The sequence below is a fragment of the Rana temporaria genome, chromosome 3, assembly GCF_905171775.1.
Source record: "Rana temporaria chromosome 3, aRanTem1.1, whole genome shotgun sequence".
NCBI classification, from domain to species: Eukaryota; Metazoa; Chordata; class Amphibia; order Anura; family Ranidae; genus Rana; species Rana temporaria.
In genome coordinates, this window is record NC_053491.1 from 281,272,605 (window position 1) to 281,288,867 (window position 16,263).

Below are 16,263 nucleotides of genomic sequence, written 5' to 3' on the forward strand. Positions count from 1 at the left end.
CGCTCTGAGCCTCTGACACTGTCTCACATGCGTCCAGCAATCCCCCTCTACACTCTCCGTTCAGAACCAGGCAACCGCCCCCCCCTCTTTGTGTCCACAGGCCGCTCTCACTTCTCTCTACAGTGTCAGGCAGCACAGCGCCAACCCCCCCCCCCACTCTCCTGGCCGTGTCTGGAGCGGACATGGATGATGCATCGTGGGATATAGCATGGCAATGGGACCTGGCGGCGGCTCCCGGAAATGGGGACAGGTGGTGGAGCCTGGAAGAGGCACCAACACAGAGAAAGCAGACAGGTACACAGTACAGCAGAGTTGATCATGCGAGCGAGGGACAGGCAGCAATTAACAGGGTCACCTGTCATATTGTCAGAAGTTTGCTGAGCCCAAGACCGTCACCTGGTGACACTGGTGTGGAGAGTAAAAACTGTTGTATATCGTATATGTGATGACAACTTCTCGTGTAACTGCATTTATGAGGACTTAGGTTGAAGACTGTCCTCCTGTTGATTGCTAGTTTCGTTTTGGAGTATCCTGATCCCTGAACCCCTCTCATGATTATTGCCATGAAATTTTAAAATGTGTATGTGTATTAAAATAGCTGCCAAATGCCCCCCCCCCACACACACACACTGCATTGATTGGCACTGGTGACACTGCATTTGATGGGCGCTGGTGAGGCTGCATTTGATGGGCGCTAGTGAGGCTGCATTTGATGGGCGCTGGTGAGGCTGTATTTGATGGGCGCTGGTGACGCTGCATTTGATGGGCGCTGGTGACGCTGCATTTGATGGGCGCTGGTGAGGCTGCATTTGATGGGCGCTAGTGAGGCTGCATTTGATGGGCGCTGGTGAGGCTGTATTTGATGGGTGCTGGCGACACTGTATTTGATGGCCGCTGTCGACGCTGTATTTGATGGGCGCTGGTGACGCTGTATTTGATGGGCACTGGTGACACTGCATTTGATGGGCGCTGGTGACAGTGCATTTGATGGGCGCTGGTGACGCTGTATTTGATGGGCACTAGTGAGGCTGTATTTGATGGGCGCTGGTGACACTGTATTTGATGGGCGCTGGTGAAACTGCATTTGATGGGCGCTGGTGACACTGCATTTGATGGGTGCTGTTGACACTGCATTTGATGGGCACTGGTGACACTGCATTTGATGGGTGCTGTTGACACTGTATTTGATGGGCACTAGTGAGGCTGTGTTTGATGGGCCCTGGTGACACTGTATTTGATGGGCGCTAGTGAGGCTGCATTTGATGGGCGCTGGTGACACTGCATTTGATGGGTGCTGTTGACACTGCATTTGATGGGCGCTGGTGAGGCTGCATTTTATGGACGCTTTGTTAGAAAGGTGGGGTATACATGGGCAGGGCAAAGGGGGTGGGGTCAGGGGTGGAGCCAAGGGGCGAAGCAAAATTAGGTTTCGCCTAGGGTGTCAAAAATCCTTGCACCAGCCCTGCGGACCTGTGACACATGCCAGAGGATGGATAAGCATGGGGGCCCACTGAAAGCTCCCCTGCACCCTTTATCATTGATGAACCCTTTAGCCGTGTTGCCGTAGACCTGGTAGGATCATTGCCCCGACCTAGCCCTTCTGAGAAGAGATATATCCTTACCGTTGTGGATTATTCCACCCGGTACCTGGAGGCCATTCCCCTGGCAAATATCCACGCAGAAACCATGACTGATGCCTTGCTCTGGATCTTTGCCAGGGTGGGCTTCCCTTGAAAAATCATCTCCGACCAGGGGACCCAGTTCACTGCTGAGCTCACGAAGCAGTTATGGTGGCTCTGTAGGATAAAGCCCCTACAGAGCTCTCCTTATCCTTCCCAGACCAACAGGCGGAGAGGTTCAATGGAACACTGAAACAGCTGCTTAGGACATTCTCAACCTCTCACAGGGATTGGGAGAGATATATGCCGCACCTTCTCTTTGCTTATCGGGAGGTGCCGCAGGAATCTACCGGGTTCCCCCCATTTAAGTTACTGTATGGCAGGCGGTGAGGGGGCCCCTAGATCTAGTCAGAGACAATGGGAAGGGGGAATTGATCCCCAAGGGTCCTCTATCCTAGCATACGTCCTTGAGTTTAGGGACAGACTGAAGGAGCTCACGGACACTATCCAGGAGAACCTTCGGGCTGCACAAAGTTGGCAGAAACAATGGTACGATCGTTACGCCTGGAACCACACTCTTGAGGTTGGGCAGAAGGTTCTTGCCCTCAGACCAACCAATCAGGACAAGTTACAGGCCACTTGGCAGGGACCTTACCGGGTTGTAGCAAAGCTCTGTGACACAACCTACCTCATGGCTAAATGTTCGGATGAAAGAGTCCGACGGACCTTTCATGTGAACATGTTGAAAGCATAGTGGGAAAGATCAGAAGAGGTAAAGCTTGATGACCAGCTAGGGCAGAGGCAGAGAAAACAAGCTAGACAGGTCCTTAGTCAGAGAAGGGAAATGTTCTCCACAGTCCCTGGGTACACTACTATGGCAGTGCACCGAGTGCAGACTCCAGGACAGCTGCCACTAAGACAGACAGCTTACCGGATACCTGACACAGTGAGAGAGGGAATGTGTCGTGAAATTAAGGAGAAGCTTGAGTTGGGAGTCATTGAGCCATCCAGCAGCCCCTGGGCTTCCCCGGTTGTCCTTGTCTCGAAGCGAGATGGCACGACTCGCTTCTGCGTAGACTACCGCAGATTAAATGATTGCATCACCACTGATGCTTACCCTATGCCCCGGGTGGATGATCTGTTAGATCGCATTGCTCGGGGAAAAATTCCTGACAACCCTCGACCCATGCAAAGGGTACTGGCAAATTCCTCTGGATGCGTAATCTATTCCGAAGTCGGCGTTCATTACCCCATTTAGCCTATACCAGTCTAAAGTAATGACATTTGGGATGAAGAATGCACCCGCGACTTTCCAGAGGATGGTAGATCAACTCCTCGAAGGCCTCCAGGACTATGCTTGTGCATATCTGGGCGACATTGCGATCTACAGTGATACCTGGGAGGACCATCTGGTTCACCTGGGTGTCGTGTTAGACCGCATCAAGGCTGCAAGGCTAATGCTTAAGCCATAAAAATGCAGCATAGGGATGTCCGAGGTACAGTACCTTGGGCATCGAGTAGGAAGTGGACAACAACTAACCGAGCCTACTAAGATTGAGGCAGTTGCCAAGTGGCTGACCCACGGTACTAAAACCCAGGTAATGGCGTTACTCGGCACAGCTGGATACTATAGGAAGTTTGTCCCAAAATATAAAATTCCATTGCTAAACCCCTGACTGACCTGACTAAGAAGCACCTCCCCCGACAAGTACTGTGGTCTCCAGAGAGTGACGCTGCCCTCCAACAATTAAAGAATGCACTAGCTTTGGCTCCTGTTCTAGCTGCCCCTGACCCAACCAAACGTTTTTGTGTCCACACAGATTTGGGCTGGGGGCAGTACTGAGCCAAGTAGGACCTGATGGCGGTGAGAACCCCGTGGCCTACATCAGTCGGAAGCTGCTACCCAGGGAAGTTAGTTATGCAGCCGTGGAGAAGGAATGTTTGGGACTGGTGTGGGCGCTCAAGAAATTCCAACCTTATCTCTACGGACAATCTTTTACGGTGCTCACCGATCACAATCCATTAATCTGGCTTAATTGGGTCTCCGGGGATAATGGACATTAGTTACGATAGAGCTTGGCCCTGCAGCCTTACAATTTTACCATTCAGTATCGGCCAGGAAAGCAGAATGGGAACACTGATGGACTTTCCCGGCAAACTGAACTATAAGACTCTCCCGGACAGCCCTGTGGTGGATCTAGTTGGGTCTGCCGGACTATGGGACAGGAGATGGCACTGTCGCGGACACTGGCTACAGGGACCTTTTCTGTCACATTCACCCTGTTATTTGTTATTGCTATATTCCTCCTTTTGTTACATTTTTGAGAAACTGTTTTCTTGGATTTGCCCAAAGACTATTCTTAGTTGTTAATTCTGAACAACATTAACATTGAAAGAGCTGATCATATTGACTTCCGGAGACGGGCTGTCTGGTCACCTGGGCTGCCCTAAGTGCTGTGTTAACTAACATGTTATTTATATACAGTAGTTGTCTGCTAAGGTGTTGCTAGAGGGGAGGGGGGAGTATCCATGAGTCAGCCCTACCTTGTTATCTAACCCATTGTGTTAAAAGTGTATTCTGCCCAATAAACCATTCAAGATGCTACAAGCTATTTCCGGCTTTCCCAAAGGGCCTGGTATGGACTGGAGGGAACCCATGCATTTTTTTCCTTGATTTTTATCTACATTACCGGGAGCTGGCAATACATTACAGCCGCGAGCAAGTTTAATTGACATTTTGTCCTTTAGAAATGTCATTTTGCTGCGGGACTGTAAAACACACCAGACATATGTGCTACTTTACAGGCAGACTAAGGGGACCCCACAGGCAAGATATTTAAAGGAAAATTAAATTTTTATTGTTTCACTTTAGGCATTCTTAAAATTACTGCTCCTTAAACTGTAATTTTTAAAACTTTTATTTGCATTTATACATGTCCCCTGTGGCAGTACCTGGGTTCCCATAATTTATTTATGGCAATAACTTGCATATAAGCCTTTAAAATGAGCACTTTTGATTTTTCATGTTTGTGCCCCATAGACTTAAACAGTGTTCGGATGTTCGCATATATTTTTTGCCTGTTCGCATGTTCTGATGTGAACCGATCGGGGGGGGGGGGGGGGTTGTTTAACTCATCCCAGACGATGATGAAAAACTGGTATTGCCCACTCAACAGAAATTACTTATTGTGGTAAGATTTTTGACCATGAAAATGTCTTATGTTGCAAAATGTGTGTGGGTTTCCTTGTATGAACTGCCCATTTCAAATCCCCCCACACACACACACACACTTGTAAATTGAACTAAAATCAGGGCGTTGACTTTATTTCTTCTTCTGAGCCATTCCTTGGTGAGTTTGTTAGTGTGCTTAGGATCAATATTGGGTTGAAAGACCTACCTTTGGTTCCACTTTAAGGCTGCATTCACACCTGAAAGCGGCGTATTGTACCGTGATTTGCCGCGACAAATTGCGGCATTTTGTCCCATTTTTAACCTGCAATACGCCGGAGGGGTGATTAAAACATTGTCGGCTATGCCGAACGCCGAAAGCCGCCTGGAAAAAAGCGTCCGGGACTTGTTTTGAGCTTCAGGCGTACGGCGTTTCGGCGTTCGGCGTGGACATGTGAACCATCTCCATAGCCGACAATGTTAAATCACCCCTCCAGCGTATTGCAGGCTGCAATAGCGTCGGGCTTCAGGCGTTAAAATGCCTAGGTGTGAATGGATCCTTACTTTTGGACAGGTGGCCTCACATTCTCCTCAAGAACACTTTGATATGTTGCAGAATTCATAATTGACCCAATGACTGCAAGCTGCCAAGGCAATAAAGCAGCAAAGCAACAAGTCATGGTGGGGGATACAGTATTAACTAAAACTATAGCACTCAGAATTTGGTGCAGCTGTGCATGGTAGCCAATCAGCTTCTAACTTTAGCTTGTTAAATTAAAGTGATTGTTAACGATCACCTTGTAAAACAACCATTCATTTTAAAATAAATGAAATGCAAAACATGTTTGCATAGCTATAAGAAAACATAAATACCTTTGTTTCCCTTTTTTTAATAAGTGATGACATTCCCTCTGTTCTCGGCTGCATAGGAGCTGGGAGAGGTGAAGCAGCAGCCCACTGAGCTTTACAGTGAATGACTGTGCAGCAGGGGGGGGGGTGTCAGAACAAGTCTGATCGTTCGAGGAGAGCATACTGAGTTCCCACTATAGCTAGAGAACTGACCACAGTGTGCTCCCCTGCTAAGTGTGGTCAGTTTTTATCTTTCAATCGTTTTTATTGAGTTTTTCAGAAAGAAATAGGAAACATAGGTACATTCTGTTGTACATTATAACAAATAACGAAAGGTCATATATGAGCACAGTGGCAAAACATGAGTCACAATCATCCTCAGACATCAAAAGTAGTATTAATGCTAATGTTGTGTAAAGGGTATCACCCACCACCTCTAGACACCCCATATGGAAGCAAATTGTCATAGGGAGGCAGGCAAAACAGTCATCCTTTCACCGCTTGCCAACCAGCCGTCGTCGTTATACGACGGCAGGTCGGCTCTTCTGCGCAAATCGCCATAGCTGCATGGCGGCTCGCACAGGAGCAACAACTGGTGCGTGCCGCCAGTGGAGTGTGCTCACTGCACACTGCGGGAGCGTACCCGCGGGTCGATGTCTGCCGGCGACCTGTGTTTGCCTATTACAGAGGCATAACAGGAAACTGCTCTGGCAGGTGACTGGGAACAATGTTCTTTGTCATGTCCCTTACAGCCCATTCCCCCTACAGTTATAACACACCTAGGGAACACAATTAACCCCTTGATCGCCTACTTGTACTGGCAAGCACATTTCTGTGACTATATGGTTAATTTTCTCTAGATGGCGCATGTGTTCATTTATTTCCCCCATGCATTATTACATGCCAGCTTCCTGTCTGTTTTTCTTGCAACTGGATGAAAATTATCTGTGTTGTTCTCTGAAGGTTTAAAGTGTTTGTGTGTGTGTGTGTGTGTGTGTGTGTGTGTGTGTGTGTGTGTGTCTTTATTTAGTTCTACGGTGTTGATGTAAGTGTTGGTGTAAGAACTTGATATGTACATTAAACATTGGTGATACAAGAACCTCAGCCTTCTCATTGTGACTAAGGGGCAGCATACCCCTATTGTTAACCCCTTCTCTGTCATTGACATTCACACAGTAATCAGTGGCTATATATAGCACTGATTGCTGTTTAAATGGTTCTAAAAAAAATTGTCAAAAGTGGCCGATCTGTCTGCCGCAATGTCGCAGTCCCACTAAAAATCGCAGGTCGGCGCCATTACCAGTAAAAAAAAGAAAAATAATAAAAATGCTATAAATCTATCCTCCCTTTTGTAGGTGCTTTAACTTTTGCGCAAACCAATCAATATACGCATATTGTTAATTTTTTTAACAAAAATATGTAAAAGAATATATATAGGCTTAAACTGATGTATACATTTGTTTATATATATATATATATATATATATATATATATATATATATATATATATATATATATATATATATATATATATATATTTATAAATATATATATATTTATTTTTTTGGATATAAGTTATAGCAAAAAGTAAAAAGAATATTTGTTTTTCAAAATTATCGCTTTTTGTTTGTTTATAGTGCAAAAAATAAAAACCGCAGAGGTGATCAAATACCACCAAAAGAAAGCTTGATTTGTGGGAAAACAAGGACGTCAATTTTGTTTGGGTATAACGTTGCAGGACCGTGCCCTGGTACCCTGATCTTTGTTACACCATTGTTCATAGGACGTTAATGAGGGAGGGTCTGAGGGGGAACAGAGTCCTGACAGGAAATGCACAATTTGGATAAAGCGGAACCATTCAGTGTGGGGCATCTCCAGATTATTAATACAATGTGTCATGGTAAAGGGCCCTATGTACATATAAAAATGTCCTATACGGTAGAGACCCTTGTCCGTCCACTATTTGAAGGCTCTGATCTCCATTCCCAGAGGAAAAGACGGGTAATGGAATAGATGATCTAAAGAGCTAAAGGCCGAAACCAATGCCTGATTAGTGCACATCCGATCCTATAACACAAAGGAATGAGAGAATGTAGGCACCATAATAGGAGGTCTGGCCTTAGAGGGGCGCCACAAAAGAAAATCAATAGTGTAGGAAGGGATCGCTTGCCTTTAGATATTGATCTTGCTGCGCTGCCTTATAGTATGCCCAAGGGGACCGAAACACCCAGCCCACCCTTTATTCTTGGTGTGTGTATAGCGTAGCGTGGGCCAGCCTATAGCCTTTAGGGCCCCATATAAACTTGAGCACTTTAGACTGGAAATGTGCTAAGTTGGTTCTATTAAGGGGGACAGCCAGGGAGCGGAACAAATACAGCAATAACCCGGCAACAAAGTAATTTTTGTGTGGTCAGTTTTTAATAGGAAAGCAAGGGGACTAGCAGGAACACCAAGGATTTCACACAAAGGAAGCAATACAAAGAGAACAGGATATGTTCTCATACAAGTACATGGTACAGCAGACATATCAGGAATATAAAGTGTTGGAGTAACAAATGCTTTAAACTTTGACAATAAAACCTGGAAGTTGATTGGTTGCTGTGCAGAGCTTCTCCAGATTTTGCGTGCTCCAATTTTAATAGATCACCTCCTTTTTGTCTACCACTATACTTTACAGTTGGTAGAAGGTTCTTGTCCTGAAATGCTGTGTTTAGTCTTCACCAAACATGTCAACTGTTAGGCCCCATACACACGATAGAATCCATCCGCTGAAAAATCCCAGCAAATGGGTTTCAGCGGATAGATCCTATGGTGTGTACTCTCCAGCGGATCTGTTTCCGCGGATATTTCTCCCCTGGGATGGATTCCAGCAGATCGAATATTTGCTGACATGCCAAACAAATCCATCTGCTGGAATCCATCCCAACGGATGGATCCGCTGGTCTGTATAGACTCACCGGATCCAACCGTCCGAAGGGATCCCCCGCATGCGTCGTAATGATTCGACGCATGCGTGGAATTCCTTATATGACAGCGTCGCGCACGTCGCCGCGTCATAATCGCGGCGACGGCGCGACACGTCATCGCCAGAGGATTTCGGCGCGGATTTCAATGCGATGGTGAGTACACTCCATCGCATTAAAATCTGCTGAAATCCTCGAGAGGATTTATCCGCGGAAATGGTCCGCTGGACCGTATCCGCGGATAAATCCTCCCGTGTGTATGGGGCCTTACTGTGGGCAAACAACATTAGTCCACAGCACATTCTTCCAGAAGACCCTGTCTTCGCCTGTATGTTCAATAGAAAATTGCAGTCTCATTCTAATGGGGTTTTTTTTTGCCACATCTCAATTTCATGCTAAATTGGTACAATCTCTTTCTGATTGTACTTACATACATTTTAACACCAACCACTGAAAGAGGATCCTGCAGATCCCGCAATTTTGTAGTCCTTGGAGACTTCTTTTAGCATCAAATGGTCAATGTTGGGGTTGAATTTACTGAACAAACATGTCCTTGACAAATTAGCAGTCGTTGAAATTGATGCCACTTTTTAATTATTTTCAATACAGTAACATGAATAATAAAATAACAAAATATGAATCTTTTTAAATCCCTTGCCAGCCAGTTTCTAAAACTGGCTGGTACAGTATATAAGACAAGTTCCACCTGCATACTGCCTAGGGAGGTCCTAACCACTGGCACCTAATCTGAAACACCCAATTCTAACTTTATGGTGGTGGAAAATATAGAAGTGTACTTCCTTTTTTATGTGATAAATCTGTATTTTTGTTCATTTATTTTATAAAAATGAATGCTGTTATATTTTCTAAATATATGATCTTTTTCTGTAGGCACTGTTTGAATAAAGTTTTTTGTAAATACTGATCAAATATTTAAATGTACATCTAGTTTAAATGTATTTAAAAGTCAACATTTTCCAAGGGTTGTATTTCATTTTTCACATGAGTATGTATTTCAAATGTGTATGAAGCCTCAAGTTTCTATACTGTGTGTTAAATCTAAGAATTATATTTTTTAATAGATAAAGATTGGTAATTAGAAAAACTTGTCAGAGCCCCATAATGCTCAAATATATTTTAATTTTAGAAAGTTAAGATTCTTTGTGGCAAAAAGAATACAATTTGAATATTTCTACAAAATTACATTTTTATTGTCTTTTTGGTCTCAAGTCACCTTGAACTATAGTATTTTGGTGTATCAGTTGACTGACCTTTATCGTGTTATCACATCATTATGTAATAAAATTAATCTGCTGATTTCTATTTGATTTGTATACACTTACATTTTTGAACCCCCTGTAGAGAACTTGCAGCTCTAGTTTTGTAAAGTTTGTTTGTGCTTCAAGCTGTTCCAGTCCTTCTGGCCGATAACAAATTGTTGTCATTTCCAGCTCATCTTCTATTTTGTCTAGAAAAAATAATAATTCACATTAAGTGTTACAATAAAAAAAAAACTAACCTAAAATATACAAAAAAAAACTTACACATTACAAAAATCTTATATACTGATTATTACAACATGAAGATTCTTCCATTTCTAGTTCTTACAATAAACATGCACCACATATACACTACATACACAGTACATGAACACTTTATCAACAATTGTATAGTATCACTACAGCAATTCTGTAGTGCCAATCCTGCAAAAAGGGAACAAAATGAAATCTCTAGCTTAGATATTCCTTAGCCCTGTTATTGTTTTGTTTTTGTTTCTTTTAGGCAAGAGAAATTAATCTACCAGTATTAAGCAGGGTTGACAAATGCTGGCAAATCAGGTCTGAATTTTTGCCTGAGTTTAGACCTGAAACTGAGCCAAAGACTCAGAGGACCCTTTTCCAGTGTGAACCGGCTCCAAATGTCCTGTACAAACCTATAAATGCATAAAATCAGATGTGAATGAGGCCCTACAAAACATAGCGAGGCACAAAAGGGGGTATTTTGAAATAGATTACCTTTTTCATCATAATGTACTTGTTGCGTTGTAGCAATGACCCCCTACAAAGTTGCTGAATTGTACATGCCCTCCTAGCCTTTCACTGGTAGTTTGCCCTTTAGTTGCACAAAACTATTCACCGACCTACCAGCAATGACCAAATCTTTTCTATAACTTTTTGGTTCAGTGTTTAGAGAAGAGAGACTTACAGGTAGAGGATACCCCCAAAAAAACATCAGCAAAAATTCCTTTAGGAGTATATTGTAGTGTCATTGCCACCACCACTGACTACAGAAAAACAGCCAGATAGGGAGTGTGTTGCTATTGGTGATTTTATAGCACAGTTATATGTGAAGAGTTACATTTTAAAACCATTAGCTGTTTTAGAAGCTAAGCGTCCCCCAAATGAACCAGTCAGAATAGTGAATGAGCTCAGCAGAGAAAGTTCCTTCCAGGATATGTTGTACAGGAAGTATAGGAGAGGGGATTAGGTTTTTTGAACAAGCATGTGGGAGAAAAAAGTAGAGTTGTTCTTGAAGACAAAGAAACCAGTGTTGTTCTGGGGACAGGCGAAATCAGTTGGACTCACAAAAAATCACAAAGAAGATTCCATTTTGATTAAATCTCAAAGTTGAGTAGTTGTTTAGCATACTTCTTGCATGCATATTGTACATGCTTATTTGCTTGGAAGATAGTCAACTTGTGCGTGTCGTATGCATATTTTGTTATACTTTGCATGCTATGAAGTGTGTTTTGTGCAGTTGTATGTGCAGCTTTTCTGTTTAGTAAAAGTGTTAAAAAACTACAAAGAACAAGAAAGTTGTTCTCCCTGGAGTGGGACTTTAATAGGCCAGACACTGATATATGTAAAAAATGTTTTAATGGTACATAATTAACATGATTACAAATGTACAGTATGTAAAAAACATGCATCAAAAACAAGGTGTGCATGTGAATTACAAATGAACAACATATACAGTACAAAACAGCACATATAAAACAATGACATCAAGACTCTCCTAAAAAGGTTGTTCCCTAGTACCCGACACATTTCTGGTGTTTAGCCGTCATCAGGTCCTGGGTCTTGACACAGCTGCTCACTATCTCAGCTATAGGATTTGGTTTTTATCCTTTCTAGTCGGATTGACACTCAGATGTATCTCCATTTACACATTTTGTACTCACGAGATTTTTTCATGAGACCACTCGAATTGAGCTAAAAAGAACCATGACCACATTGCTCTCTATCTGTGACCCCTGATGACGGCTAAACACCAGAAACAACCTTTTTAGGAGAGTCGTGATGTTATTGTTTTATATGTGCTGGTTTGTACTGTATATGTTGTTCATTTGCCATACACATGCACATCTTGTTTTTGATGCATGCTTTTTACATACATTTGCAATCATGTTTATTATGTACCATTAAAACATTTTTTACATATATCAGTGTCTGGCCTATTAAAGTCCCACTCCAGGGGGAACAACTTTCTTGTTCATTATGTTAGGGATGCGGCCACTACACTGATTTTATTGAGATGGTGACCACCTCTTCTTCTTTCATAATACACTACAAAGGTCTAAGCTTCCTTGGCTTTTACTGCGTGAACCTTTAATCAACACCAAGCAATACAGAACAGAGAGCTACTTTGAAATATCTTCAGCCCCTCTCACAGGCTAGTAGTGGACCTTTTGCTGAGATCAGCAATCTAGAGCAGTGTTTCCCAACAGGTCATGTTTTCAGGCTTTCCATTATTTTGCACAGGTGATTTGATCAGTTTCACTGCCTTAGTAATTACCACAGTTGTTTGATCTGAGGGAAATCCTGAAAACATGACCTGTTGGGGTGCCTTGAGGACTGGAGTTTAGAAACACTGATCTAGAGAACCTTAAAGTTGTAGTAAACTAAAGAAATACAAAATCTGCTGTCAGGCAGGGTTTTTTTTAAAAGAAGAGACCAGGGCTGCTGATAGGGGGGACCCCTCCTGTAGGGGGCCTGGGCAAACAGGGGGCCCAGACAGGAGAGGGAATCATTGTGATCAGATGGAGGGGCAATTATAGAATTACTTCCCCAGCACCAATGCCCCTCCCTGTTCTGCCTTCTTCTGATCCCCCCTCTGTGCCCCCCTGTCACTGTGCTGCTAGTATGCATTGCATATTAGTATATTACAGTATGACTTAAACCTGCAGGTGGACCCATTTTTTCTTTTAATACCAAGACTTTACTACCACTTTGAGGTGAAGATAGGTAATAGACTAATCAGAACTCTTCTAAGTGGTCACCTTGCTGTGGACCCAGGCCGTAGCATAGGCCAACTCCCATTGCCTCTGGAACCATATCCTTACTATTCAACAAAAATTAAAGGAAAAGCACCATTGGACTCTTCTCATTCTCCTCAGAATGTGCAGGCCTGGCAATGGCTGAATTATTCACGCGTGCATCCTCTCCAAGAAGGGCCTGGGGAGGGCAGGACCCTTTACAGAAGGTTACTCAAATTATTTATCCCCTTCCCCATGTCACATAATTGACATAAACCTCATTGTGATTGTAATATACTGTTGTGAAAGACTGAGAGGAATTATAACGGTGCCATTTAAACAAACAAGATCCAAAAGAGGACACACCAATCACTCTCACTTACTCATTGTGATTGGTCAACTGTCAGTTTTGCTGAATTCCTTAGTCATTGGTGAGATGTCACTCGTCATCCTTAACTCTCCTAAAGACATTGGTAATGTGATGTCCTTCCCATTCATCCTTCACCTTGATGCATTAATGTTTGTTCAGATGTCACTTTGCTTAATCTGTCATTTGTCATACCCCTCCCACTTCCTAGCTAGCTGTGAATATGGTGCATTTGGACTTTGAAAAAGCAGTGTAGTTTCCCACACACATCTAATGTGTAAGTTAAAGTCTACAGGCTTGTCACCTTATGTCTCATTGCTGGCAGTAGCTCAGTTCTTTAATGTGGGAAGAGTTTATACAATTTATCACTGTAACATTAAAGTTTAACGTTACTTACTTGCACGTGCATTTAATTTGAAGGGAATCCTTCAGCCAATCCAAACAGATTCATGACTGCTTGCCCAGTACATGGCATCATAATGTGCTTGTCATACGCACAACACATTCCTCCAGTGGCAGCTAGTGAAGTTTTAGGATGGGGGGGGCGCCAGACCCTGCCCTTCCGCTTTGACTCCTTCCATTTCTCATAAGCCCCACCCCACATGTAATCCATCCACCCCACCCATAGTGTCAGGAGTATACAGCTCAGCATCACAGGACAGAGTATACAGCCCCAGAATCACAGGACAGGAGTATGCAGCCCTAGCATCACAGGACGGAGTAGCTCAGCCTCACAGATCAGGATATATAGCTCAGCATTACAGATCAGGGTATATAGCTCAGCCTCGCAGATCAGAGTATGCAGGTATACATCATCTGTCCTGTATACAGCTAGCTATATACACCCACCTTCTTACCTGTATATAGAGACCTTCCTCCATCATCACTGGCTGCAGATATACATCATCTGTCCTGTATAAAGCTATATAAACAGGACAGATGATGTATATCTGCAGTCAGTGATAAAAAAGGAAGGTCCTATATACAGGAAAGAAAGAAGGTGGGTGTATATAGCTGTATATATTAAAGGAAAGATGTACTCACACTTTGTGACTATTATGTAGTGTAACATAGTCAGTACATGGCATGGCAGAAATCCCCTAAATCATGTATTACAAAGCAGCCGGCGAGACATGATGTGGCATCAGTGAATGGCACACTCACTGACACTGTCTGAACCCTGAGACTCCAGTCATTGTATAATACACCCATCATCGTCATCCCCATAATTTACACCCATCATCATGTCAGGACTATTGGGGTTTAAAAGAATATAGAAGGCCCGTATATTATATATTTTTCATATACAGTATATGCTATGAGCAAAGCCATCTTGTTTGAAAATATATGTTTTTCTAATGAGGTTTACTTTAGTTCATCATATAGAAACTGATGAACCCTCACCAGAAGGTTTTAAGTGTATAAATCGGTTAAAAAACTAGGAACTTGTTTTAAAATTATCTGATGGCTAACTAACCGATAGAAAAAAACGATTGTCTGTAGGCACGTCCATCGTTTAAAAATCCACGCATGCTCAGACTAAATTAGGAGACGGGAGCGCTCGTTCTGGTAAAACTAGCATTCGTTATGGAGATGGCACATTCTACATTTTTAAAATTAGTGCCTCGTTTATTGTAGCACATTTTTTTCTTTGTTCTATTGCTAGAATAAAGACGTTGTTTTGCTGATGGTATTTAGACATACTGACTTCTTGTACTTTTTGCTTGTGATCTCCTGAAAAAATGTTTTTAAAAAAAAAGCCAGATCTCCCTAATAATTTTCTTTACTCCACTTCCCCTTTTTTTTTCAGGTGTTTTTTTTTTTTATCAAGTTATCACAACAACATTTTATTTATTTTTGTTTCCCCCCCTCAAGGAGGTTGTGTCCTTTGTTAAAGCGGTAGTTCACCCTCACTTACATCATTTTTCCATCGAGACAGGCATTGTAGCGCGAGCTACAGTATGCCTGTCCCGATTTTTTTACCCCCGTACTCACTGTGTACTTGTACATTAAAGATTTCGGCTCCCGCGGGGAATGGGCGTGCCTATGGAGAGGGAGGATGATTGATGGCCGGCCCTGGCACGTCACTCTCCCCGAAGACAGCCGGAGTAGGTCTCGGCTCTTCACGGCGCCTGCGCACAGGCTATGCGCAGGCGCCGTGAAGAGCCAAGCCTATTTCGGCTAATTCCGGAGAAGCGTGACGCGCCAGAGCCGGCCGTCAATCATCCTCCGTCTCCATAGGCACGCCCATTCCCCGAGGGGAGTCGGTATCTTCGATGTACGAGTACAAGGTGAGTACGGGGATAAAAAAATCGGGACAGGCATACTGTAGCTCGCGCTACAATGCCTGATTTTATGGTATAAGAAATTTTTTTTTTTTTTTTTTGCGTTTATAGGGTGAACCCCCGCTTTAATTACGCATTGTATTTCTGAAATGTTCTATGGCTATTCACCAGAAAAACACATAGACAAGTATTTAACTTAAATTAAATCTCCATTTTTTCTGGACCAAAAAATAAAAGATGAAGGGCAACAATTGAGCAATCAGCCAAATATATGCAGACTTTGGATCCCAAAGTCAGATTTCACCATGATAAACAACAAAATCAATAACATGAGGAGTCCCTCTAATTGGGATCCCATTCTGGTCCCCAAATCACAGAAATCAGGAGCAGCAGCAGATATCATACATGACCCCAAGCTGTGGTACTCCAACAACAACATCCGTTTTCTGGCGGATCAGCTTGAAGCCAGGGAATCACTTTCTGGTCTTCCTTAAAGCCTTCCCTCCATGCTTCCCTGCAGCATTCCTTCCACGTCTCCCGCCACGGCCCCTTGCAGGCGCTGGTGGTGAGAATGTGGCAGCAGGAGGAGGAGGAGAAGGCTGGGCCAGGTCACTGAGGTGTGTGGCCTCAGTCAGCAGGCCCCTTTTTCCCCTCTGAATCACAGTGGCAAATAAATCTTCTGCCAGTGCCTGTTGTCCCTCCTCCATTCTTTGCAGCTGGTCTGTGAGGTAGCAGCTGTAGCCCTCTGCAGGGTT

At 43.4% G+C, this 16,263-nt stretch overlaps 1 protein-coding gene across 2 annotated transcripts in view; it reads right to left on the reverse strand.

The window, feature by feature from the left end:
• The window catches only part of KCNIP1 (potassium voltage-gated channel interacting protein 1), a 359,325-nt gene that overhangs the window by 255,230 nt on the left and 87,832 nt on the right, over positions 1-16,263 (reverse strand). For both annotated transcript variants that reach the window (XM_040344693.1, XM_040344692.1), the window contains one exon: positions 9,945-10,069. In XM_040344693.1, coding sequence (XP_040200627.1) covers positions 9,945-10,069 — 125 coding nt within the window. The remainder of the gene's footprint in view (positions 1-9,944; positions 10,070-16,263) is intronic.